Below are 26,897 nucleotides of genomic sequence, written 5' to 3' on the forward strand. Positions count from 1 at the left end.
GAACTCACCAGGCTCGTTTGTGACTAAAGGTTTGGATGTGCTTTTCTGTTTGGCCACAGGGTTTTGGGGTAAGGTCTGGATGATTTAAAGCCTGGCATTTTGGTACAAGGTCATTGAATATGAGGATGGAGTCCCTTGGAGTTGTGTTTATGGAGCTTTAGGGATGGGCTGAGGGGGTTTCATACTTGGAGTGCCTCATGCAGTGAATTGGGCAGCTGTTTAGTTCTGCTGACGTGTTTCAAGCCCTTCCCTGACCAAACAGCATCACAGACTAGGGTTGTTCTACCTCTGTAGGAGTGTCTGCAAGTTGTGCTGGATCCTTTACAGACCCCTCATTTTATGGCACAGTGGCAATCCCTCCGTGGAGCTGCCTGGAAGTGCCAGACGCCTTTTGGTGTCGAGCAGCCTGCGAGGAGCAGAACTGCAGAACTGCTGCGTGTTATTTGCAGGGCTGGATGGCCCCTGAAGAGAGAGGCTTTTCTAGCGGTGGCCTCCTGCCATCTACTAATAGTTCAGCTATCTGTTGTCACAAGAAAAGCATCTGTTTGATTTACCAGTTTATATAACATAATAAGTCCTTAAATAAACCTCCGTCAAGTTGGCTCTGGGAACTCAAGCAGGAGCTTGGTGCCAGCTCCGTCAGGAGACTGTCATTAGTCTTCCTTGGAAAGGCTGGAATGCCAAGGTGTCGAGACACAGGCTGTGGGGAAAAATGAAGGCTGAGGCCGGTGTGTGGTCGTAGCTTCCGATTTTGTTTTGTCCCTGTCTGATTTTTTTAACACTTTGATGGTTGTTATGGTTTTTCTGCACTCAAGGGTGGTTAGTTTTCAATGTCTGCTTAACAAGAGCTGGTAATGGCTGTTTGTTTCTCTCCTTCCAAGCCTTTGACAACTTGATTTGTGACTTTCAAAGGAGTTTGGTAGTGAAGGGTTTGGGTTATCAGCTGCAGTCCAGGGCCTTAAATCCCTGTTCCTATAAATCCTAGTTTCATAATTTTCTTCAAGGAAACAGTATTTTTAATATTTATTTGTTTTTATATTAAGTATTTTCTTTTTCTAAGTATTTATCTTTAAGTATTTTTGATCTTCTTCCTGCCAGACTCTTAAACTCTGAATCCCACGGGGATTCAGGCATTTCAAAAGGCACACTCCAAATGTGCTAATAGGGTTCTTTCACCAGCCTCCCCACAGGGTGAGGAAAGCCATAATGACAGAGATTATGGTTCCTCAGCTCCCCTTGGGTTAAGGAGCTTCTGAAATGTTTTAGCACATGTGATGTTTTTCTCCAGCTCCTCTTCATAGTGGATTGCACTGCAAAGCAGGGCTGGTGAAGAGAGCTCCTGAAAGTTTAGGTCTAAGTGCTTATTGAAATGTATTCAAACCATTAATTTAGTTATAAAATACCTTTTCCCCCCCACAGGTGTTTTTCTGTCATGAGGAATCTCATGTCTTCTCACGTGAAGTGCCCTTGCTTTGATGGGGAGTTTCAAGGCTTCTTATTCTGTTTCTATTTAACACAGCTCCATGGATTCCTTGTTGATTTGTGGGTGCACGTGTCATATGTAGTATCTTCTCGTGCCTTGATGAGATATGGGGGAGTAGCAGAGACCAAGTGAAGCCTCTTGAACCTCTCAGTGTTGGATTCAAATCATAAAATGGCAAATCTGACTGTAGCAGGTTTAGCTGAAGCCAATTTACCTGTTACCTGGCAAATCCTGAAATTCTCTTTCTCGTTCCACATCAACATCTGTCATTCTCTGTTTAGTCCTGCTTCTTTCTTGTCCTTTTCTCTTCTAGTGGAAGAAAAAGGAAAAAACCTGAAGAACTGAGAATTTTGGGGTGTACATTTTTAGTTCTGTGCCTTCAGGCAGTGCCCCACACATCTCCTACTCCCACTTCTGATGGTGCTGCTGCATCACCGGGTGTCTTCTTCTTTTTGTTACAATTCTCTTGTGAAAAAGAAGAGCTTCAGTTTTAATCTGGTTGCTGAAGCAGTCTGATTTCACAGAGTGAGGCAGGGCTCTTTTAGGTGCTAAATCTTAAGTCTGTTGAATTTGACTGTGCTGTATGGAGCTGATTCACATAATTGCTTGTAATAACCTCCCCAGTAGCAATCAGAGCTGCTATCAGTGTTGTCATCGTGTAGACTGCACAGCAGCTTGAAAAAAATCCCCAAACTTCAACACCCCTGGTCTGTGAGTCATGCTCCAGTGCCTTTTCCCAGCCTGGAGTCTGGAGGCACAGGATCCATTTCACTTCTGTTCTGTTTTTCTTTCTAGGACAGATTTCTGCGTACACAAAGACGAGCCTTGTGACACTGTGGGTAAGTCAAAGGAGCAGGGGAGGGTATTTTGAGAGCCAACTCTGTGCTAAGAGGAGCTTTCTGGGCAATCTTTCATTCTTTGGTTTGCTGTAATGTTGGTTTTGCAATCTGTGTACCTCTGTGATACAAATATGGGTTAGCTGAGCAGGCTGTGAACTATGAACAAGCCATTAAATTTTAACCCCTTCTAAACCCTGGAGGTCTCAGAGTTCGGGAATTAATCTTCTTTGGAGTGGATGTAGAAGAAACTGCCTGCTGGTGTGTCTGTATGATGTTCCTTTCAGTTCTCTCTCACCTAAACCAAGAATTTGCTAACTGAGGAATGTGTTTCCCATTGTGAGAACCTGTGTGACGCTCCCAGATCAAACTCTGGTTCTGGAGAAGAATCCCTCATTGTGGGAAAGCCAAGTTAAATCTTCTTTTCTGCCTCCTGTTCCTCCTTCTTCCTAACTGCCTTTAATCATGTTCAAGCCCTGCACACACAGGGTCCTTACATGTCACACATTAAATACTTTATTTATTTCACTCAGGTAGCAGAACCTTCCCTGTATCTGTTCTCCTGGTTTTTTTTTTTAATCTCCACAGTAGCAGCAGTGTTTGGAGGCACAGCTCAAAATCATCTTTATGGTGACCACATGGTTATTTTTGTTTTTTAGTACTGCCTCAAAGTCAAATGGCCCCTTATCCCACAATTCTGTATAAACTGGGGATGGATCCTAATTTTCAGGGAGACAGTTGCAGACCCAGGAGTTGCTCTGCTGACAGTGGGTGATGAAGAGCATGGGGAAAGTACCTTCAGCAGGAGCTCTGGAACAGCCTGTGGAGGCTCCTCTTGGAATGCAGGTCCTCCTTCTCTGTGGTGTGGGGACTGATCAGGTGAAAGGAGAAAACACAGAGCTGGAATATACACACCCATGAGCAAGGACAGGCCTCCACATCCCAGGTTTTCTTTCCAGGCAGAATCCCTCACAATGCATTTATTCTGTGGAAAACAGGCTTCCACTGAGGAAGGTTTTTGTGCTGTGTACCTGCACCTGGAGATGGCTGTGGTGACATACAATAAAGAAGTTAAAAAAAAAAAACAGAAAAGAGAGAAGCTGATGGAAGACACATGCTGACTAAAGTCAGAGCTCTTTCCATTTTCCAAGACAGTATTGTTGAAGGTCTTTATTCAGGGAATTATATTACCAGAGACAGCATGACTAAGGAAATATTTTTATGACTTCTTTTCTGTTCTTACAATACCCAAGTTATTTCTTGTGCAGTGATTTGCTGCAGGCTGTGGCTGCAGTCAAGAAAGTGAATGACCACAGAAATAAAGATTAAACTCATTTGTTGCTCTTTCCAGCATAGTTTTCCAAGATATTTAGAAGGTGAATGAAAGAAATTTAGAAGACAAAAGCAGTCTGGCCTCTTAGCTCTCTTCAGTGCTACTTTTCTTTCCTTCTCCCCTGACAGTTTGATTATGTGTCAGCAAAGCACTTGTATCTTCACTTATGCATTTTCTGTGGCCCATTTGGCCTTGTTGTGCCATTTACGTTTTTTCATAGCTGGAGGAAGACTAAAATAATGAATGTACTTTTGTGACATGCACCCGGTTGAGAAAGTGCTTAGTGTTGGCAGTACTAAATTTTAACCCTGTGAAGGATTCTCCAACTTCCCTCCTTAGTCAAAATAGGGAAAAACAGTTGTTGGTTGTAGAGAAATAGGTTTTTAATAGGCGCTGTTTTATGCCCTGGGTATGTACCTGGGTTATCTAAGCACCAGTGTAGTGGGGTGTTTACTTGGGCTTCAAATGAGTGCAACAGTCGAGGCAGGAAGGTGCCCATTGCTACTCCATATGGCTTATGAAGGTTTATCTTTGGGTTTCAACCATCTCCACTGTTCCCAGATTCCTGTTCCTTACTCCAACTCCCAGACAGTCCTCTCCGAATCAGCAGCACTGCCTGTGAAAGCAAGAAAACTGCTCCAGTGAGTGACATTGTGTTTGGTCTTGATGGTGATGCTAAGGTTCCAGCACTCCCCAGAGTTCTCTACAACAGCAACTTACTTTCATTTCTTGCCTTATACTTCACTTTTACAGACGAGGAGCATGGTCTCAGCAGATGCCTGTGTGTTTTTATACCTGCTCATGGGTGAAGTTGGCCCTTGCAGTGGCAATACTGCCGTCCTGTAAAGGAAGAAACATCTTTCTGGTGAGCAGGAGCTCTCTTAAACTATGAGACTGAGGCTGCTGCTCTATATAAGGCAGAGAATCTGGGCTCTAGACTCCTGATTTCTATTCCCAGCTCTGGCACTGACTCACTCTGTGACATTTGGCAAGTCACTGACATTCTGAAAGCTTCTGTCTACCTCTGTGAAATGGGGATTTTTGAGTGCAAAGCTACAGGAGATTGCATGGCTTAGGGAGGTCTCCTGTAAAAAGAGTGTGGTGGTCTTGGGGGTGTGATGCAACACAAGTCCAGAATCTAATATTGCTCAGTCATGTTCAGGAGACTGAAAGGAATCTCTTAAATTATGTATATTGAAATAAGAGGGCTCAGAGTGCTCTAGGTAATGTGTTTGTTTTTTTTTTTAACGACCATGCCTTGATTTTCTTTACATTATGAGAAATCCAGAAGGAGAACTTTTCCTGGTGGAAACACCGAGGCCCAGCTGTTGTTGGGAAGTGGGATCATGAAGTTTAAATGGCTCATAAGAGGCGTTCATTTGTAGTCTAAAAGATCCATATTGGAAAACCTGTCTGGAATCTTTGCCTGCCATGCAGACACAGAGAGAAAACAGCAGCAGGAGGTTTGTATTTGTATTCTGGCAGGGGCCCCTCACTGAAACCAGTTGCTTTGGGGACTTGGTTCAAATTTTCTTGGCCCAGCTGCCAGGGCAGTGTGGAAGGGTTACATAATTGCTGAAACAAGCTCAAAAATGGGGGAAAATATGTAGGTATGTCTTTGTGGGGGGATACAGAGCCACATTTGTTAATGCTCATGGCCCCACTTGGGTGGGTAAGTCAGCCCAGAGAAGGGATGAATTCCAAAGGAGGTGCTCCAACAGCCTCCGCTGCGGGACCTCTGAGAATCTGAGCAGAAAGGTTTGCTCTGTGTGACACAGCCTTGTCCCACAGCACTCAGAATTCCAGAGGCTGCTCCAGGCTCATCCCTCGTGCTGTGACTCCAACCAGAGCTGCCGTTTCCTGCAGGAGAATCTTTGTTCCAGTGGAGCTGTCTCTGAGCAGCCAAACTGCAAATTTAATGTCTCACTATTAATATCAGGCTGCAGTTTGGAGCCTTGCACAGTGTCAGGATCCAACCTTTCTGTGACATAAGCAGATTGAGAATGCCCCTTTCCTTCAGTATTTCCACTGCTGGTGCCAAATAAGCAGCTTTACGGTTAGTTAGGAATGATCCTGCATATTTCAAGGCAGAGCTTGGCCCTCGTTCCTCGGTGTACATGTTACCCCAGATCCAAGCTGAAGCTTCCCTGTATTCAGATAATAATAAAAGTGGGGGCAGTGTGGAATTGGGAAATGGAAAACGAGAATGTGTCTTAAATATCCTTAAATTGCCCTGGTTAAAAATGACTTTACCTCTGCTGCAATCACATGTGCTTTTCTGTGGCTTGATGTTGGGGAAAAGAAAGCAGAGTAAGCGTGTGCACTGCAGAGGGGCAGGCTGAGCTGAAGGAGTCGCTGCCTGGAGACAACCAAGCAGAGAGTGGAGGTGATTGAGAAATGTAGTTTTCCAGACTCTTTCCACAAGTGACTCAATGTTTTGTGAAAAACGTTCCCATCTCCTGGCTGTTTATCATAGTAAAGTGCTCCAAAATATGCCCAGGTTTGGCAAACGAGGGGCTGGGTCTCCAAGCAGGTGATTTTATTCCATGTAAAACACCTGAATAAAGAACTGCACATTTTTACCTTTTCCTTGGCCTTTTGCCTCTGCAGTTTTTGGCCTGTCCACAGCAAGGGACAGTTCTGGTTGTCCTGCCTGTACTGTGTCCTGAGCATTTACATCTTCTTCCCTACGTCACATTGAGTCCAGTCCCCTAACTGTGTCACAGCAGAGAATTCATCCCCAAGGAAAGGGAAGAGCTTAGCTGGTTTGCTGTGAGTGGAAAAGAAAAGGAATTCTCACATTAAAAACATTTTCCATAGTGGTTGGTGTTGAATGTTTCTGTATATTCCAGGGCGGGTTTTTGTTTGATGCCAGAATAAATAGAAATACCTGCTGCTTAAAACAATTCATTAGAGCAGCAGTGCCTGGCTTTAGCAAAAGCCTTGCTGGGACTGTTGTTCAGCCCAAACCCAAACACACTTTAATACATTAAAATGAACATATTGGAGGTTAAAACGTCCCGTAAGGAAACGCTGTCGAGTGGATTTGGGGTTTGGGAAGGAAGGGGACCTTGCAGCACCACACATTCCTGTCCCTTGTGGCTCTATAGGGCAGTGGAGTCAGGCTGCTGGATTTGGGAAGCCAAAGGGAGCTGTGGTCCAGTGCAGTGGAAGAGTTTTTCCCTTGCCTTTGGGTTGCTAGGGAATAAATGCTGGGCTGCACAGCCCAGACAGTGCAGGACTGTGCTATTGGGCATGTTCATCCCTACTGTCTCCCAGGCTCCACCCTGCCCACAGGAGCCTTCCAATTCCTTTTCACCAGCTAGCAATCCCTCCTCTGCCAGATTCCCACTAAAAATCTGTGTGCCAAGTGAGTGTAATCCGAGATTGCATCAATCTCAGTAGAAGCAATGGGATGAGCACAGCCACTCAGGTAATCAGCAATTCCTGCTGCAGTAACCCTTGCTCTTCCTCACTCCAGTGTCCTGTGTGGGCTTTGCCTTCTTTCTTGTTCTGGGGACATGGCTTCAGCCAGGCTGCCTCCCAGGTGCACTAAAGACCAGAGGAAAACCCTGGTTCCACCAGACTCAGGGAGAGTTTTGTTAGTGATTTCGGGAGGGTCAGGACCCTGGTCCTGTTCTTAGGTGTTGTCTGAGACATGCAACCCCTTTTATAGAGACTTATTTTGGTTTTTTTATTGTTATGGAAAGTAGAGCATTTGACTTCTATTTGCCTTTGGGTTTGTTTTGCAGCTCAGTAGTCGTGTTTAGGTTTGTCTTTATTCATTCCATATACTAAGGGCACTGGTGGATTCTTGGCCTCCTCAGCTGAAAAATGTCTGTCTTTCTGGAAAAGACACAGTAGCCAAACATGAGATACTGTCTTTATTTGGGAGCTCATATTGTCCCTTTGCAAGGAGTTTTTGTAGAAAATAGGTGATTGATCCATCTGTTCTGTTCTGGAAACGTATCAATCTGTGAGTGCTATCAGCTCCATTTCCAGCTATCTCAACTTTTTTTTCTTCCTTTTCTCTTTTTTTCATGTCTTGGGGGAAAGAATTACCTTGCACACTTAAAATAAATGGAAGTGTTTAGTGAAGGGAGGGTCAGTGACAGGTTTTCTGTGTGTTTGTCATTTTTCCTTCTCCATGTGTTTCCAGTCCCTGGCTCTGAGGTCTCATAGACCCTCAGCTGCTCTCATGATTAACTCCTTCCCTTTCCTTTTTCCCAAGGGTCTGTTTCTCTTTGGGGTCAGTTCAGAGCTCTTAGGAGCTCTTGCTCAGTTTTGTTCCTCCATCTCCTCTTTGCTCAGCTGGGGCTGGACACCAAGGTGCTGCTCTTCCCAGAGGATCCTGGGTGGTCTGTCTCCTGTCGCTGCAGGACTTGCCCATCCAAGGTCACGGAATTTCCCTACATTTATTCCACTTCAGTCTTCATCGACCTCCAGCAGTTCCTTATTAGTTCTCCTCCATACATCATTCTCCTTTTGCAGCCCCAAAATGCGTTTCAAGCACTTTTATTTTCCCATTATTTATCTGCCTGTCTGTCTTCCTAGTAAGTACCATCCCAGAAGATAAAACAGTGGTGGTGTGTTTGAAGCTGGTTCTCAGGGAATTGGAACTAAACACTATCAGAGGGGAGGAATAACACACTTCCTGCTTTGTACCTGGCCTTTCATTTCCTCCATCAAACTGCTGTTGATAATTAATGGTGAGAGATACCTAAGCTGAAATATGTACATATCATTGTCAACTCTAAGTCTTCTCAGCAGCTCACCACCCTGCTTTTGTTTGTCTTTGCTGATCCTAAGTCTTGCTTTTCTTGTTGCTCACTCAAAGCCTCCAGTCAGACTTTACAACACAGCTTTTTTTCTTCCTTATTGGGGCTCCCCCCAGAGTTGGTGCAGGACGTTTAAGCTTATCTGAGCTTGGAAGCTTTACCTTCTCCCATGGTTTTATTAATGGTTCATGGGAATGGGTTTTGATGAATATAAGGGAACACCTGTGTAGAATGCTGTGGAAAGGACCTCTATTCCTTCACCAGGCACCATGTTACTGAGTAAACATCCTTCAGGCCATCACATCTTGGTGTTGTGCAGGAGGGGTGCTGATTATTGTTTGAATGAAATAAATCTTCAGAGAATCATCATAAAACCAGAGACTGGCTTGGGTTGGAAGAGACCCTAAAGATCATCTCATTCCACCCCCCTGCCATGGGCAGGGACACCTTCCACTAGACCAGGTTGCTCCAAGCCCTGTCCAACCTGGCTTTCTTCAGAAAACTCCCTGGCTACCAGAACTGTGCTGTGGCACTTTCCCATCAGGCATCCAGGACTCCAGCCCAAATCCCAGACTAGTGTTCAAACTGGTGGGTAACTAAGCTCCTTTCTGTTACTTTATTAAAAGAAGTAAGTCATGAGGGAAAACATTTGCCATGACTTTGTTGATATTTATTCTGATACTCTGACTTCATTCTTTCGTTTCAACTCCGTGTCATAAATCACTTCATGTGCTAAATCATAGTGCAGTTTGACTGGTGCAGGTGCAAACATGTCCTGCATTCCACTCCAGGGCCATTTCTGTCTGTCTGAAATTATAGAGACATGTACACAAAGCACCTGGGAATTTCTGTCTCGTAGCTTAAAGGGCAGATACCTGCATAAGATGTTCCTTTCTCCATCTTTGTACCCCTCACCCTCCTTCCTAAGTCTAGGGCTTTCACATGCAAACAAAAAGGGCTCATTGTTACTGTTTTAACTAACAGTTACCAATGAATTTATGATATAGTTTCCCTCAGAAGCAATTCAGTACATTTTCATGGAGTCAAAAACAAACAGAAGCATGAGATTTTAATATATCCTTTCCCTCTGTGTGATAGGTGAGGGGTTTGATTCACTTGAATATACTGTGCTAGAACTTCTGAGTTACAGTTTTATCTCCTAGACAGTTTTCTGCCTCGATTATCTTCTAAATTAGAGATGATTTGTGGGACACTGCCTGAGAACCCAGGCTTTGCTTATGGCTAAGTAGCATTTAATGATGATTTAAAGAAATCTCTGCTGTTGATCTCAGAAAGTGGTCATTGTGTTTGCAAACAGACAGGCTGAAGGCAGGAGCCTAATTGATGTCCAGCTAAGCCTCCACTGCCAAACAACTGTCAGGAAAAGCTCTGGAACTGCTCCTGGCTACTGTGTGTGTGAGGCTGAGCAGCCTTTGAGGCAGACACGAGCAGAACAAGCTCATTATATTTGGTCTGTGGACAGAGCAGTTCTGTCTTTTGGGGTTTACAGTATTTCTGCTCTTGTCTCTTGCCTTGTGCATGGAAGTGGAGATTTTATTGCTTTCTGCACTGCTTCACACCCCAGCTCCATCACTTCCCCTTGCTGAGGGTTTGTTTCTCTGGGGGATTCTCACTACAATGACCATAAAATAAAGAAAATCGTCAATTCTGCTTTCATGGCTCATCCTGCTTCTTCCTTTCCTTTTTATAATAAAAGGCTGTGGAAAGAGAAATAGTGTTTGTTTTCCACAGTGTCAAACCTGCTGTCAGTACACTATAAATAACCCATCTGGGCTGGAAATGCCAATCCAAGGATCTGTGCAGCTGAAAGCAGGATTTTCTGCTATGATACAGTGGACAGGGGAAACATGGGACTCATAAAACCATTTCTCACTGGTTCTTATCCAAGAGCATGGAATGATTTTGCACATCCTGCCTTCCAGCCCAGTGCCTTCCCCGTTAACTCACGGTGCCTCCCTGACAGACCTGTGCCATTAACCAGTACAGTCAGGGGGTTTTGCATTTGATTTCATTTGTAACAAGGAATTTACTGAGAGGAGAAGGAAATGAATTTGTAAATAGGGCTTTTCCTCAGTAAAATTCAAAGCTCTTTAACAAAGAGATCAGAATGGTGATCCCCATTGTAGTGGTGAGGAAATGAAGCCTGGAGATGGGAAGGGACATGCCAAGGGACAGAGCAGAGCCCAGCCTTGAGTCAGTCCAAGCCCTTCAGCTGGAGGCAAGGCTACCTCTTCCCAGGCCTTCCCAGTGGCAGCTCCACTTCCTTGGGCACCAGCCAGTTCTTCAGGTCAGTAAAATGACAACTGAACCCTTCAACAGGCCAGAGGTCTGTGTTTCTCCTTTCCACTGCCTGGGTCCCCGTTTTTCCCTGTTTTCCCACATTCCAGCCTGGTCAGTTTGCTGCTCACTGCAGCCCTTCCACAAAGCTGACATGTTTATAACTGAGAAACCTCTGAGGTTTTTCTTCTCCTCCTGTCAGACATAGATGGCTTTTATCCAGTTGACTGCTTTACAGTGCCTTTATCCTTTGCTGGCTTGAAAACATTTCAGATAGTTCCTATTGTTTTATAGACCCTGTAGCTAAAAAACCAAGCTGTGTAAAAACATCTGTCCATAGCTGTGCAATAGGCTGCAGACATGTAGGGTAATAAGGCATGATTGCATTCATTGGAGCATTTGCTCCACTGGATAATCAAATAGGAGCATTCCAGTTGCACACAGGATATGTAAGAGTAAGGGAAGGAAATGAAGGACAGTTGCCTACTGTACTTTTACATCTCTTCTGTCGTGCAGCTGCCAAGACTAAATGCAGTTTTGAGAGCGAGTTTTAAATAACGTGGAGATGAGATTTTACTGGTGATAGCCAAGAAAACCACACTGGGGAATGGGCATAAAACTCTCCCTCCCCATCCCCAACAAGGGAGTTTGACCTGCACTGATATTTTTTTTCACTAGAATTTTTTCTTTCCAGCTTTGGTTGACCATCTGGTAACATGACCTGCTATAATACCTAACCCATTTTGCAGGGTGTCTGGTCCTGGAAGGATTTTGCTACACCAAATGCACTCAATAGATTGAAAGTCACTTTAAATCCTTGGAATGTTGTTGGGATTTATGTAACAATTCTCCCACTTCCACTGCCTCAGCACAAGCTCCAAGCTTTTCAGTTGGGACTGTGCAACACAAATAGGAATTGGGTTTGTAACAGCACTTTGCATCACTGAAAACCTTCCCTGTGTTTACCAGACACTGAAAATCTTCCCTGAAAATGCAGCAGGGAGTGTCCTCCAGCCAACTGGGGTCCAACACAAACCCACTTCGTGGCTGTAAATATTAATGGCAGGTGCTGTGGGTAAGGTGATGAAAATTTGAGCTGACCCAAGAATGCACAGACACATCCTGGAATAAAAATGACTGTAAATGCACAGCAGAGTACTTTGAATTTTACACATGGGAATTTGACCAGATCTCCCTTGCAGAAAATACTGGGGTTACCTTATCAAGCTCTTGCCAATTCAGATAGGAAGGTCAGTGTAGATGGTGAAATTTTAGCCTAATTCTTACTGAGGGTTGTAAATATATCTGTGTGTTTGTGTGTGTGTGTGTGTGTGTGTATAAACTGTCTTTTGAAAAGAACTGAAATTCCTTGGAATTTTATTTGGACACAGGGGTTCTGCTGTATAGATTTTTAAATTCTGGGTTCAAAATCCTATAATCTGCAAGGTTTTTGTCTGAATTAGTTAGACAAGTCTTTTTACCGTTTAGATCAACTGATAGACATACATTGAAGTTATTGAAATAATAATTTAACAAAACCCCAGACTCAACCCATCAAATCTCTTTCTCCTGTTCTTTTCAGCATGATTTGTTGAATGCCAAGGATTTCTGTGTTTGCTTAGCTCGGAATTAGCCTTGGATTTCTGCTGTAGCTGGTGGTCATGAGCAGTCAGCAGGTTGGGGATGTTTGTTGGTTTTGTGGGGTTGTGTCAGACGGTTTTGTGTGGCCGTTTTGCCTGAGCTGTTTGCACTGAGGCTCTGCCTGGCCACGACCAGACTGCTGGGTACACAGGAATGTTCTGCTGAGGATCTGCTTGTTGGTTTTAATAATGTCATCCATCAGGCTCCAGCATGTACAGCAATATTTGTGCTGCAGTAGACAAACAGTGTAAACACTGCAGTTATTTATAAGAAGACTGGCCAGTGAGTTAAGAAGCTCCGTGTGGATGTTTTTGTTTGTTGAAAATGAGTCCATCAGTCTCATCAGAGCTTGTTGTTCTTGAAATGACAGAAAAGTTAGATTTCTATTAGCATTTAGATTTTATATCTCTGTTTAAGAACCCTGTACACTCATTTCTTATCTTCTGTGCTCCAGTTGTTTGCTTTTCTTGCTGTATCTGTCAGTCAGAGAGAAAATGGTATCTCCAGCTTGGTCTTGCTGGGTCCAAGTATGGATTAAATTCCTGACTGTACCTGTGTCCTGACTCCTGGTCAGTTCTGAGGAAGTGTTGCTGCTCCTTCTGGTCCCTGTGGTGACTCTTACAAGTGTCTGTTGACTCAGACTTCAGAAAAGCACTGTTGTTCCCTGGGGTTGCTCTTTTCTTCCAGGTGGTTTTCCCTGTGATTCCTGCCTGATCTTCTGTACCTGGACATACACTTAAGCAGCTTCTGAAGTGGGGATGCTTTCCTGAGCCTGGGATCCTCTGGCACAAAAATACTGCTTAGGACTACTGGAGTTCTAAGCTTCAGAGTTTTTTTTCAGAGATGTCTGGTGCCTCAGGAGAGTCTGATAACTTAATTATGTTTCATTTTCATGTTTCTTCCCCCTGGTATCTCATTCCTTGTTCCTTAATGTTCTGTGCTTTGCCCCAGACTTCTTTCCATGTGTTTGTCTGTCTCACCTGGATCTTCCCATTTCCCTTCTTCCTGTGTGGAGCCAAGTAGGGAGCAGAGGTTCCAGGCACAGCCCTCCTGTGTTGGCATCTCTCTGTAACTGTGGAGCGGGGCAGGGGTTGATTCTCTCAGCTCATTTGGTCCTTCCCACAATGAACTTGCTGTAGTTTGTGCTGCAGCACAAGAGCTGTGTTTGCTGTGATGGTTGGATGGTTTCTTCTCTGAATGACAGATCTAAAAGTGATAACTTATGACTGAATATTTCAAAACAATCCCTTTTTTCTATGTTTATCTGTGTCACTTGTTGCATTTTCAAACTGGGAAAAATAATGAGTATTTGTTCAGTGCATTGGTGTATTTAGATACCAGTGTCTGAGCCACAGTGTGGTTTAAACACTGAAGTAAATAAAGCTTTTTGGCTTTACATTGAAGTAAAAAAGACAAAGACCAACCTTCTGTGGCTGGGAACTGAGTAAAGGAGGCCATGAAATGGTTTTAATGCACCTTCTCCAAAGCCAGGGGTGATACTTGTGTTGGTGCCAGTGAGATTTTGATCAAGCCCGTGGTGATTACGATGCTGTTAAAATTCGAGCAGATGTGACACACGTTCAGCTTGTTTGCTGGGGGTGCCATGAAGCTGGTTATGATACCATTAATCAGGTGGCTCTGCTGGGAAATGCATCTCGTTCATGGCAGCTGAGAGGAGGCCACTGGGCTCCCATCTTCAAAAATACCCTTTCTGTGGAGCTGGGAATTACAGCTGTTATTGCTGCAAAGTCCCTCCACAGGCCACACCCAGGCAGGTGTAAAGGAGCTTCTGAATTTCCTGGGAGTCTTTTATTTGAAGGGATATGAGACTGGGAGAGGCACTTCCCTTGCTGGGAGAACTGTAACACAAAGGCCTGGAGCAGTAACACATGCATGGAAATGTCCCTTGGCTCTGCAGGAGTCTGGGACAGTTTTCTTTAGTGCTGCTGCAGATGCTGTCCCTGTGAGCCTCCCATGCTGTCATTCCTGAATCCAGACTGGAAAGGCCTCAGGACTGGGACTGTGCCTTGACTTGTGTCTGTGAGGCACCAGGGACTCTTCTGGCTGCTGTCAGTCATCACAAGGAGCTCGGCAGGATTCATCCAAATTTGTGTTTTCTTTCACAGGAGCTCGAGTTTGAACATGAGAGATTTCTTTTTTATTGAGTGTGAGAAAAGCTCAAGCTGGTCTTTTTCGTAGTGAAAATTTCTCTCTAGCTGGTGTTACTTTAAGGGTGACATTTTATTTTTGAGTGATCCAGAGAAAGAGGTACTTAAAAAAGTAGATTCAGGGCATATTAAAAATATCCCCAGCCACTTACCTCTGGAATTAGCCATTACTTCTCTTCAATCAGGCTGGTGCTGTGATGTGTTTATGTCTGCATAAACTACCATGTGGGTCATTCCCTTTTTTGGGGGGTGGAAGTTGGGATGGACAGCTCTGTTTGGGAACCCAGTGGAGGGGCCCTTTGGGTTAAATGCAACCCAAATAGTTTAACCTGGTGTGGTGAGTGTGTGGATGTGATCTTTGTGCTTGTGTGTCTACCCCAATGACAGTCACTCCCTAATAGTTTTGGCCAATTTAAATCAGATTTGAGGATATGGATCTCAGAAATACTGGGCTCTTGGAAGTTTCCTGAATAGAGGAGAAAGCTCTCTCCCTCAGGTGCTGCCACTGAGGGAAAAATTGCATCACCCACGTTTACATCAGGAACCCCAAGTGGAAGTGCCAGTGTGTAGGAAACCAAGCCATTAATTTTGCAGTAAGTTTAGAGCTTTTGTATTTATTGTCACCTCCCCTCCCACCAAGCTGTCAAACCCTGCCAGGACAAATGTGCTGAGTGTGGTGCTGTGTGAGGAGAGAAGCAGAGCCATGGCACTGCCTCAGTCTCCTCTTCCTGCTGACATGGAAGGACCATTTTCACTCCCTGCTGGCAGCAGAGGTGGCAACCAGTGTGGAGGAACTGGGGACCAGCTTTTCAACCCGAGTTCTGACTCCAGCAGAGCAGCTCATCCCATTGACATTACCAGGCACAGCCCCCAGGTTTGTCAGTCTTGTCAAGTCAGGCTGTGAGGTTAAACCAGCACTCAGCAAAGAATTAGAGCAGAAGGGCTGAACCAAGGATTGCTAAAGAAGTTTATCAGTGCTGTGCTAATTGGCAGCTGGCCAGAGTGGAGCCAGGAGCTTAGACAGCCCTGGGAGTCAGGATGGAGGAGCTGCAAATGAGAAGTATCACAGAAGCAGTTTGGAAAGGCATCTGTTCAGAGTTTGATTACTGTGAATCATCCTGTTCTCTGGCCTTCTCTGCAGGTCTCCTGAGCCACTCTGGTTTGGCCAGGAGAGCAGCTTGACACGCACACAGCACCTAAAAATAAAATACACTTCAAATCTTAACATGTTTCCAAAGTGTAGATTCAGTCACTTACTGAGAGTAACAATTGCTTACTCATTCTGTAGGAACATGGGAAGCATCTAATGGAGAGCTGTGGAAGAATGCCATTCATCAGCAGCACAGGTGTTCAACCATCTCCAGAACGTTCAGCAGACTGGGCTGACACTCTCCAGACAGGGAAATGTTCATTGTGCATTCCTGAATGTTGTTTAACCATTACAGGACTGATCCTTGCCCATGAACCCAATACCAGGGCAGGCTGAGATAGGCACTGCTCAGGAATGCTTTTGAAACTCCTAAAAGAATCTTTTAATTTATTTGCAAAGCTTCATGAGTTTCTTACTGTTTGCCATTGCAAGAAGGAAAAACTGGAACTGAATGCTGGACCCTGACTGTTCACTCTAAAAGCAGATGCTGTTTGGTACAGGGACTACAAATATTTTTTCTGATTTCTTGCCAAGTCTGATCTTGTCTCTTCATTCTGAAAGGCAGATACCAAGGAATTTGAAGGCTCTGAGATCCCTGTTGGTGAATTCCATGTTGTTCTTTGTTTAGCAGGCTCATTAAAAGCTCTGATTTGATAGTTTTCTTCCTTCTCTCTGAATTCAGCCCCTCTGCTGAAGCAGATGGCTCAGATGAGTTGCAGGGACAAACTGACAGATTCAAAAGTGGAAGCCACAGAACTCATCTGAAAAAAGGAAGATGAAAAAGCATTTGAGAAGGGAAAATCCTGCTTAATTGTGCAGCATTTTGTAGAAAGGACCAGCAGGTTCATCTCTGCAGTGCCACCACAGAACATCCACTGAACAGCGTGAGGCCAACAGAAGATATTCAAATCCAAATGCCCTGGAGCCCCAGGAGAGGTGACTCTCCAGAACCAGAGTCCACATCCTGCTTTGCAGTTTGGTTTCACAGTCATTGGTAATGTTTTCTTTGAATTCACAGTTCCTTCAGGCTTTCAAAAGCAGCAGATCTCTACTGACTTCTGCCACATTGATTCCTTTCTGCTGCAAGATATCCTTGAACAACCTTGTCCCCTGTGCCTGTCTCTTTTTCTCCCAATAGCTCATGTCCCCCTCATTTCCCTCACTTGTTTCTGTCCCAGCTCTAACAGCTGTCCCTCCCTTATGCCAAGTGCCAGGTTTTGCCCTCACCTCCCTGCCCGAATACTTCCACGCCCTCACGAGGTCTTGTTGCAGTCCAACTCCTGCCTTTCCTCAGGTGAGCCTGGGATTCCAGAGACATGACCCGGGGCTGGAGGCCCATTTTTCTCCAGCAGTAAGTACACACAAGTTCTCAGAGAGCTCATCTTCCCTTCTGATCTTATCTCCTGCCCTCCTTGACCCCTGCCTCCCTCAGAAGTGACTCCCTGCTGCTTAGGAGATCAAAGTCATGTTTCTTGAAGCCTTCTGGAAAACCCATATTATCTCCATTTGCTACTTTTCTGTCCCAGTCTGTCCTCATTCCCTGATCTCTTCCCATTTGTCTTCCTGCCTTGTTCACTGAATTTGAATTATTCCAGGCTTCTGTATACTTCTCAGCACTGTGTGTTATCTCATCCAGTATTCCCCAACTGGAATCCCTCTCTCAGATCCACCTGGCCACCTCTTCTCCTGCCTTTCCTCTGAACAGGAGTACAGCTGTCCTAATATATCTTACTTGGAGTAATTAAGCCCATGTAATTCCATATATGTGTGTGAGCATGGAGACTTTCAGCACCATGCAGTGATGTCCATAAACAGGTGGTACACTGGCTGCCAGGCTTTGGGAATCTACACCCAGGAATGGTGGTCTGATTTGGACTAAATATCCCAAACTTCATATTTAACTAGAGAGACAGGGTTGCAGAAAGGAGCTGTGTTTTTGCCTGAGATCAGCTCTGGTCGCTGGGGAGTGTTTGGGAGAAGCTGTCTGGAATGTGGCTGTTAGCATATCAAAGGAGAGTAAACACGGAGATGAGACCCTGCTTCCTCTGCTCCAGTTAATGAAGCCACTCCTCCTGTCACCTTGGATGGGGAGGATTTATTAATGTGCTGCCATGCAGGGGAGGGATGGTTTGCTGCAAGGGAGGAGCCACATTAATGGCACAGAGGTTGTCATGCTGAACAAAGAGCAGATGTCAAACAGACAGGGTATTTCTTTTTATCTCCTGCTCTGCTGATGTCTCAGATCCCAGAGCTTTTTCATAAAAGCTTAGAAAATCAGGGCAGGAAAGAATTTCAGGTGGTCTTTTAATGCATTTCCTTGCTCCAAGGCAAGATCAGTGGTACCCATGTCATTCCTGATGGATAGCTCTCCATGAGGCTCACCAGTGTGCTTGTTTCCAGATTTCTTTGAAATCCAGTGAACACCATACCTCTGGTGAATATTTTTGTGATCACAGATTCTTGTGACTGGCATTGGAAAGGAATTTGGTTTCCAAAGATGCCCATGCCAAACCTCAGAGGGTTTCTGAAGGTTGTCTGCTCTTTGCTGGCACAATCCACTATGAATGATGTTTTTGTAGGCCTTGGATAAAGGGTCTTCCAGGCCAAAAAGGTGTTAGAATATCTGTCAGCTTTCTTATCTGACTGCATTTGGTATCTGAAACAGCCTTTTACTGGTGTGGGTGAGGACAGTTACCCCCAAAGTCAGGAGAGGGCTTGATCCTCTAGGGCTTTTCAGCTGTCTGAACATCCCTTGTACACTCCTCTGCCTAAATCAGTGAATTAGCAGAGTGTAAATCCAGTGCAAGTAGCATTAGAATAAAGCTCTTGCCATCTTGGGGAGTGTCTGTGTGTGGGCAAGTTGGTAAAGGAGCAGATAAATGATTCATCCATTAAAGCTGGAAAACCACAGGAGGGTTCCCAAGAAATATAAAAGCCCTGCAGAAAGACTGAAAGCTAAAGCTGAGAGTTGGCCCTGCTGGGGAAGGGATTCCACGTCCCATTAATTGCTGTCCTGCAGGGTAATTAAACAGAGAAAAAGAAGATAGCAAAAGTGCTCCTTTAAGCTCTACTGATTAAATCCTGCTGCCTCTGCAGGTTCACAGACATGAAGAGGTCTGGCCTCACAAGGGCCCTTTTATCAGAAAGGTATTGAGGAGCTGCAGTGGTGCCATGGCTGAAATTTGGGTGGATCTGCCACAGTCACAGTCATTTCACAAAGACCAAGGCACGTGTTGAATCTGGCTCCCACAATCAGAGCTCTGGTCTTGTGGAACCTTATCCAGGGTCAGTCACTGGACCCTTGGGTGCCATTGCAATATTCAGCACCAAGTATCTTTTTTATTCCCAGTAGTCAGAAAAGCATCTCCTACCAAAGTTATTGTGCCTTTCACTCATTTGGGCTGTAAGGACCTTGTGTTCTGAGGAGGGTTACATTATCAGCTCCAGAGACATCACAGCTGGTACAGTGAATATCAGGGAGAGATTTTATTGGTGAGTCCTTCCGAGTGTGTGCAAGGAAAATCGAGATTCAGAAAGTACCTACACTTTGTGTTTCAGCTGTTTATTGTTCTTGTGGGGCTTTGGGGATCCTGGCAGCAGTTGTGTGTGCTGGAAGTGACGGTGTTTTCAGAGTTATGAGGAAGAAGTGATTTTATTGGGCACTGCAGTCAGTCCTGGAGGGGAGGTGTCCACCCCAGAGCACACTGTGTTCTGGAAAAGTGCTGCATCCCTGCAGGTCATGCTGGTTTGGAGGCAAGGAACTTGTTGAAATTTGGGGTGAGGGAGATTCTCCAAAGAGAGAAGAGGATTCTGTGATGATGGACACATTTGCAACAAGTTGCCTGAGTACAGAACATCGGGGTCTGGTGGGTGTTCTCAGGAGTAGTGGTGGCTTCTTGTGGGATCTTGGCAGTTATTTGAATGTTTTAGTTCATTTTTGAGTGTCTTAGTTCACTTTTTGTAAGGTTGGTGTGGTGCTTGCCCCTTTCTCAGTGAGGCAGAGAGGGAGATACAGGGACTGGGATACCATTTGAAAACTTGTATAAAAACAAATGTGTGCTCTGAAGTCAGGTGAGTGAACCTCACATGCCCTTAGCAAGAGGTTTCCTAGGATTGTCATGAATCCACATCATCTGCTGCCTGCAGAAAGGACATGGACTTTCCAATGCTCAAAAAAATTAGTGCTGGGACTTGCTTCCCCTTCATTCCTCCACCAGCTCAAAGTAAGGAAGTCGTTTACACAATGCACCTGCCTGGATGGTGTTCTTGCTTAAATTCTGAAGGATTACAAAATCCTTTTGAGGATTTTTCCTTGACTGTTCCCTTTTTATCTGAGTGCCTACCCAGTCCTGTAAATCATTGTTTCCTTGATATGATTCATCCATCTGCCCCCCACTGAGGGAATTTAAGGCCAGAGCAGGGAGTGGATGTTCTGCCACTCAAACAGGTCAAGTGAATAGTGGACTGATTTCTTCCCTGGACTTGATTTTGTCTCTTTTATGAAGAGAGTGAGACAGAGAGTGGGTTATATCCTTTTTGGAATAGGGATAGGGCTGACTTCTTGCAGTGCCTGGGAGCCCATTCCCTCGGATGGTCCATGGCATCAGACACTCTTTTTGTATAAATACCTGAGTTCAAAGTATTGTGACTTGCACTAGGTACAGCACTTGGTGTGATTATTAACTTGTTTTCCTACCTGACTGTAGCTGTCCCTCGTGCATTGGGTGGTTGTACTATAATTTCTGTACTTGTGATTCATGATGAGTGTATTGTTTCCAGCGTGGTTTTCATTAAATACTGTAACAATGAAAATTGTGGCTAAGGAAAACAGTTTCCATGCATGAATATTAAACTCTAATGGAAACCATGCTGCAAGATTAACAGGATTGGCATCGAGATGATTACCCAGCCGAATTAATCTGTGCCACTAAAATTGCATGTCCAGCTTTGAATGAGGACATTCTCATAAAATGAAGGAACAGCTCACCCTGTGGATGATCCCTGTAAACCAAATTTGGAACTGGAGGCTCAGTGGGACAGTGGTAACAGCCTCAGCCTGTCTGTGTTGTACATGCTGGAGAGGTCCTTCCATGGATACTGTTCTTTTTCACCTGGATACCGCTGACTCTTGAGGCCTCTGTTTACTCAGCTGTAGGACAGGGATTGTGTGATTGCCTATCTTGGAGGCAGTTTAGTGGGTACTTCTTTAATGTTTGGGGTTTTTTTTTAGATTTTGGAACCTTTTCTGTATAGGCTTTATAGGAAGGAGAAGCATTTTTCATTTTAAGTATCATAAGCACTGAAAGATTCCCTTGGTGACTGACTTGGTGTGTAAATACAGGCAGGGCATCTCTGTCAAACATATCATTGCCATTGAATGGAAAGGCAGAGCATGAATCACTTCAGGGTTTCCTGGTTTTCCTTGTGGAGGATGTTAAGAGAGGCTACAGGAATGTAATTGATGGCAATGTGTGAGCTGCACAAATTGAAAATCGTGGGAGGATGAGAAAAACATCCAGCTCAGCACCAAAGTAGTAATGATGGGGAATGGGAGGTTTGCTCTGAGCATGTGGATATGCAGGGAGTCTCCATCTGTGCCAAGCAGACTTCAGGACTTGGAGCCTGGCTCCCTTCCCGACAGCAAATACATTGAGAGGAGGAGAGCCAGCCAAGTTTTAATCAAGTAAAAGTTCTGTATCCAGAGGTGGTTGGCAAAAGAAGAGATTAAAGTATTAGGAGCGCAATGAAAACAAGACATTAGAGAGTTGAAAGCTGGAGTACCTGGACAAACCACTTGCTGAGTGAATATTCCCCAGGCGTCAGGAGGAAGCCCCTGGTGTTTGAAAGAGGGCAGAATGGGAGCCCACGCAGCAGAACTTGTGCTCTCCCAGCTTTGGCCATCCCTGTGGCAAGTGTGTAATATCCTAATGCCTCGCTGAGCTGGTGGGATAAATGGAATCATTCCCCTCAGAGATATTGCTGGTGGAGGGCTCATTAGCTGGCAGAGAGGCCAACAGCTGCAAACTGTTTATGTATGACAACTTTTTGGATAAAAAGTGAGTTTACACAGTTGCCTGTGTCCTAGGGTTTGCTGTGGAAGTGCAGAGAGCTCTGCCTGTTCAAGCCCAAGCACAGAAGTTATGGCCTGTAATTATGTAATTTCTCAGGAGAGAAAGGAAAAAACCCCTCGTGCTCGGGAATAGTAAAAATAGTATTTGGCTTTCCTTTACCACTGATGCTCCTGCTTGACCTTTTTTTATATTAAAAATAGACTTGAGGTATTTGCTGACAGTGTATCTGAAAGATAAGGACTTTCTTCCCCACTGTCTGTGTGTTTGCAGAAGCACGTGAGAAGTGTGAGGTATTTTTTTAAAAAATAAACAAAAACCCCAGTTCAGCTTTCTTTCCTATTTTTCATTTTCACACACCTGTCTCCGACCGGGCCAGGAGCAAAATTACCAAATAGAAGAATTTCCTCCTATATCATTCCCAGCCTGGTAGAACCACAGCATGCCAGGGTTTTCACAAACATATCTGAATTCCAGTTCTGCAGACTTGAAAGGCTCAGATAGAAATCTGGAAATCTGAAGAGGCAAACAGCAGTTTCCATTCATCTCAGTGAAGAAAATAAATCATATTAATGCAACTACCAAGGCATTGTGCTGCTATGGCTGTTGGTTAAAGGTGTATTTTTCTCTGCATATCAATTATATGGATCATTGCACTGGGTCACAAAAAAGTTGTATTTATCTGAATAGTTTGGATATATTTGCTGAAAAACTGGATTATGTTTGCAGATGAATAACTTATTTGCTATTTATGTTCTGATGAAAGAATTAATGGTGAAATGTATTGGTCCAAAAGAAAATTATAGTTTTAGGAAATCATTTGATAGAAAATATATATTTCAAAAACGTTTCTGAGGCAAACTTTTTCAGGCTTCAGATGTTGTACCAATTTGTTATAACTGGCTTGCTGTTCCGGAATGACTCCTATTAATAAGCACTCAGCAGTTCATGAGCTGGACTTCTTACTGACTTCATTCCATGTGCTCCAAAGGTTTCTGCTCTCTGCTCTTCCAGGATTATGACTTTCTCTGCCCAGTCCATTTCTGTAATAATAAACTAATTTTAGATGTCTACATTTTTTTTTAATTGATCACTGCAAATATTATAAAATGGCCACACAGGATTCACATTAAGCACTGAAAATAACTAATAAAAAGAGATGACTAACAGTCTGTAACTGAGCCACAGTCATTGCTTCTTCAACCACTGGTGGATGTACAAGTCCTTAATTAAGTTTTCCACCTTTAAATAATGAGGCTCTTAGCACAGAGCAGTGTTATTGCCAGGTTCAGTGGGGATTAGAACCACTAAACAAAGACTTGAGAAGAATTTCTGTTTGAGGTAATGTATGTGACATTTTAACTGGTATTTAACCTCTTTAATAGAATTCTGGACTGTTTTGCTGCACCACTCCTCCCAAACATGGGAATATTGCCCCCTTCCATCTCCAAGTGATGGCAAACATAGACTCAGCCTCATTTTATGAAGTCTGAACTTGGCACGAATCATTTCCAGCTAAACTGACTTGACTGATTGAACCCTGAGCTGAAAATGCAGTTCTGTTTTGGTGCTTCTCAGTCAAAACCTCGTGTATCAGATACAACTGAGGTGATATTGGCACAGGTTAATGGAAGATGAAGGTGGAATAATCAGGTTTAGCAGTAGGGATAAAACACTTCTGGTAAGAATCCTGCTCTGGTCATTGCTGTTTGCTGTACCTGAATCTGCTGAAGGAACCAAAATATTGATACATTCAATAAAATATTCAGTAAAAGGAGGGTTTGAGAACTCAAAAATGCAGAAAGGCACAAATCTAAAGAAGCAGAAGGTTGGCTGAGTGCCATAATGGTTCCTTTTCATCTCTAGCTTCTGTGGCTCTGATACTGCATTTTTGCTTCCCTTTAACCAAAATGTGGCACATTCCTTAGGCCATCAGGTGTGTGGAGTGAGGTTGCAACCTCAGAAATCTTTCTCAAGGAAGGCTGTTACTTCTTGAGCAATTCCTTGACATCCTTAGGATTATTCTGTGAGTAAAAAGCAAGTCAGTTTATTAAAGTGCTGAAACCCAGCCTTCTGTGGCCATTGATTTAAAAGATTAAATCTTCATTTTTTGCATGTGGTATGAATCTGCCCTTTCACAGTCAGCACTTTTAAAATAAGCAACTGTTAGTGTCTGATTTCTGCCTTCGCTCTCTGCTGCACGTGCTGAAGTAAAAGGCTGTTGCCCATCCCTTCATTCCATCCAGAATACCCTTGGCAACAAATATCCATATCCTTATTGTTGTCAAAACTCATAAGAACAGAGCTGGACTTCCCCCAGGTCTAAAGTTTTACATTTGCACTCTGATAAACGCAGCTTTGTCAGCTCTGAGGGAAGAAAATAAAAAAAGAGAAAGGAAAAAAGCAGAGACCGTGTCTCCAGTGCTTGGTCATGGGCTGCTCTTTAAAGGCAGCCAGATCCCAGCTACCCCTCCGTGGGAACAGTGTTCCAGGGAGGAATTACATTTCTTGTTGTCTGTTAAATAAAAATACAAGCAAATATATCCACTGTGAAAAAACTGAGAGGCGTTTGGGGAAGGTCTTTACACTTCCCTTGCTTCCAGCGTGGCAGAGGGATGTGTGGAGTGGCTGAAGGGACATTTAGGTTGCCCTGTGCCATCTGGGAATCTGGTTTTGTGTGTGCACTGAGCTGTTCTGTGGCTTTTTAGGCGCTTGTTTAGCAGTGTATGAACAAAACACCCTGCCTTTAACCTTTGTGCCCAGCTCCCAGTGGCTCAACTGCGTTTTCCAGGTGGCAGATGAAACAAAGTCTCAGCAGCCAGTTGTCCTGAGCGTGGCCTGTGATGCCACCCCAGCATTTCCAAGTCCAGTGGCACTTTCTGAGGGGACAGTCTGGGTGCAGGAAGGGCATCTGAGGACTGTTGTTTTTCCACAGCAGAGTTTTCATGCAGTAACTTTCGAATTCCTCTTTGGCTTCAGCCTCAAACCATTTGTGGTGCCCACACAAACAGGCCTGGAGAGTCCTGTGCATGGGATCAAATCCTAAATTCCACCAAGCCATAGAGGACTTCTGCCACCTCCATTGGCTTTGTGACTCACCGTCAGCAGTTTGCCAGCTTCTCTGGCTCTGACACTCTTGCTGTCTTTTGAGTATGAAAATATGGGGAAATGTAAGATCTTTTCAGAGTTTCTGCTTTATTGTTTTATCCCCTGTCCCCAACTTTACTCTGAAATTTGGGAGAACTCCATTTAAATGCTTATTCAGGATACTTCACTGCATCCTGTAGTAGAGGGCATTAATAGACAAGCTTAGATGAATTTCTGAGTCAGTGAAATATGTTTTTGAAACAGTGAAATATATTTTCCAAGGAAAGCAGTGAAGGTGTGTTTAACTTATTTCCTGTCTGACAAAACTCTGGACTGATTCTTCAATAGGATGATGAACAAACTACTCAGATGATTTTGTGTGCAAACTGCTCTGGTGTTTTTCCTGCCGGTTGCATTTTTTGTCATTCTGGTTGAGCCACTGATGCTGATGGGGCCATTCTCTGTATTTGTGTTGCAGGAATCGCTTACCTGGGAGGTGTCTGCAGTGCCAAGAGGAAGTGTGTTCTTGCTGAAGACAATGGTCTCAATCTGGCTTTTACAATTGCACATGAACTTGGGCACAAGTAAGAACTTGTCCTTCTGTTTCCTTCTTTCCTTCTGCCCCTGGAGCACACTTTTGTTTAAAGCCAGACAAGTGCAATTACCAGTGTGGCATGTTTGTTATGATTTCATAAATCTGGCACATTGGTACCTAACTTAATTTTTGGGAGGCTCACATAAATATTCATTTCAGCACACATAAATCTTTCCAGTTGATTTTCCCCTGTTTTCTACTCTCTCTTCTGATTCTGAGTGGCACAAAGAGGCCTCATTCTCTTAAATGATTGATGGTAATAGAGACAAATTCTGCTTTTCTTCACTGCATAGAATAGGTCCATAAAACCACCATCAACTTCAAAGTCTTTGAACTTGCTAAATTTTCTCTGAAGTTCAGGTGTCTGTGTCAAGGACTTTAATAGTTAAATAGTTTGGTAATGGTTTCATCTCTGCATGTGAAGTAATCTGCTGTGACTGAAATGGTAAACATCAGTATTTTGGAAATGCCCCTAGGCATTATTATTTGATCAGCAGAAAGAAATCATATAACTTGATTTATCAGCTCAATCACACCTAAGGAACACCCTTTGAACACACAGGAAAAAACAAGAAAGGACGTGATAACCCCAAGTCAGACAGAAATGTGCAGGATGAGATTACTGGGTACTCTCTGCAGGTGACTTTGAAGACTCTAAAGCTGCCTGAAAATATCCCCTGGACAGAAGAAAATTGAGTGGAAGAGTCAGCTGCATCCTCCTGGTGCAGCTCATGAGTTAAGCAAAGGTCAGCTTCCCATTCCCTGCTCTCCAGGCTCAGTGTCACAGGCACTTACTCAAAATACTGAGGAGCTTTTTCCCCTTTCCATTGACATCACTCTGGTTGAACTGTGTCACAGTCAGGCTGTGTAAGGTACAGAATTAGACCAGGAACAAAGTTACACAGGGCTCAGGACTGTACCTGTGGGATTTTCAAGCACTCCTTCCTTCAGCTTCTCTGGATGGAAGGTGGGAAATCCCACCATCATTCCTGTAGTAAGGAATTGTGCCCAAGTTTTGTCTGCACCATTCTGGGCTCCAACAGTTTGTGTGCCTGTTGCATCTTCCTTTCCTGGAGTAAGGAGTATTTCACAGCTAAGTCAGAGTCAATGTAGCATGTTCAGATCCTGGCCAGTCTCATTCCATGGCAATTACTTTATGGCAATGTATTTCAAAGTTGCATGGAGGATTTTTAGGTTACTACCAAAAATGACAAGACGAAAATGAATCTCCTGTTCACCCTCCAGTGACACCAAAGGCAGCTGAGCCAAACCGAGGGTGGTTTCTGCAGAAATGAAGGACATTTGGTTTTGGTTTTATTTAAATTGCATGCCAAGATGTTAAACTGAGCCTAAACTTAATAACAAATTAACCTGTGGGTAATGTTAAGGGAAATTCAGCACTCATCTTTGGATGGGCCAAGAGCAAGAGGGGAAAAATACTTGAGCTGCAGAAAATCCAG

At 44.0% G+C, this 26,897-nt stretch overlaps 1 protein-coding gene across 1 annotated transcript in view; it reads left to right on the forward strand.

The window, feature by feature from the left end:
• Positions 1-26,897, forward strand: part of ADAMTS17 (ADAM metallopeptidase with thrombospondin type 1 motif 17) — a 166,944-nt gene that overhangs the window by 34,790 nt on the left and 105,257 nt on the right. Inside the window, exons 7-8 of the mRNA XM_017804950.1 lie at positions 2,279-2,322; positions 25,321-25,426. Of these exons, the coding sequence (XP_017660439.1) occupies positions 2,279-2,322; positions 25,321-25,426 (150 nt within the window). The remainder of the gene's footprint in view (positions 1-2,278; positions 2,323-25,320; positions 25,427-26,897) is intronic.

This window comes from Lepidothrix coronata, unplaced genomic scaffold, assembly GCF_001604755.1.
Source record: "Lepidothrix coronata isolate B3197 unplaced genomic scaffold, Lepidothrix_coronata-1.0 Scaffold11, whole genome shotgun sequence".
Taxonomy (NCBI): domain Eukaryota; kingdom Metazoa; phylum Chordata; class Aves; order Passeriformes; family Pipridae; genus Lepidothrix; species Lepidothrix coronata.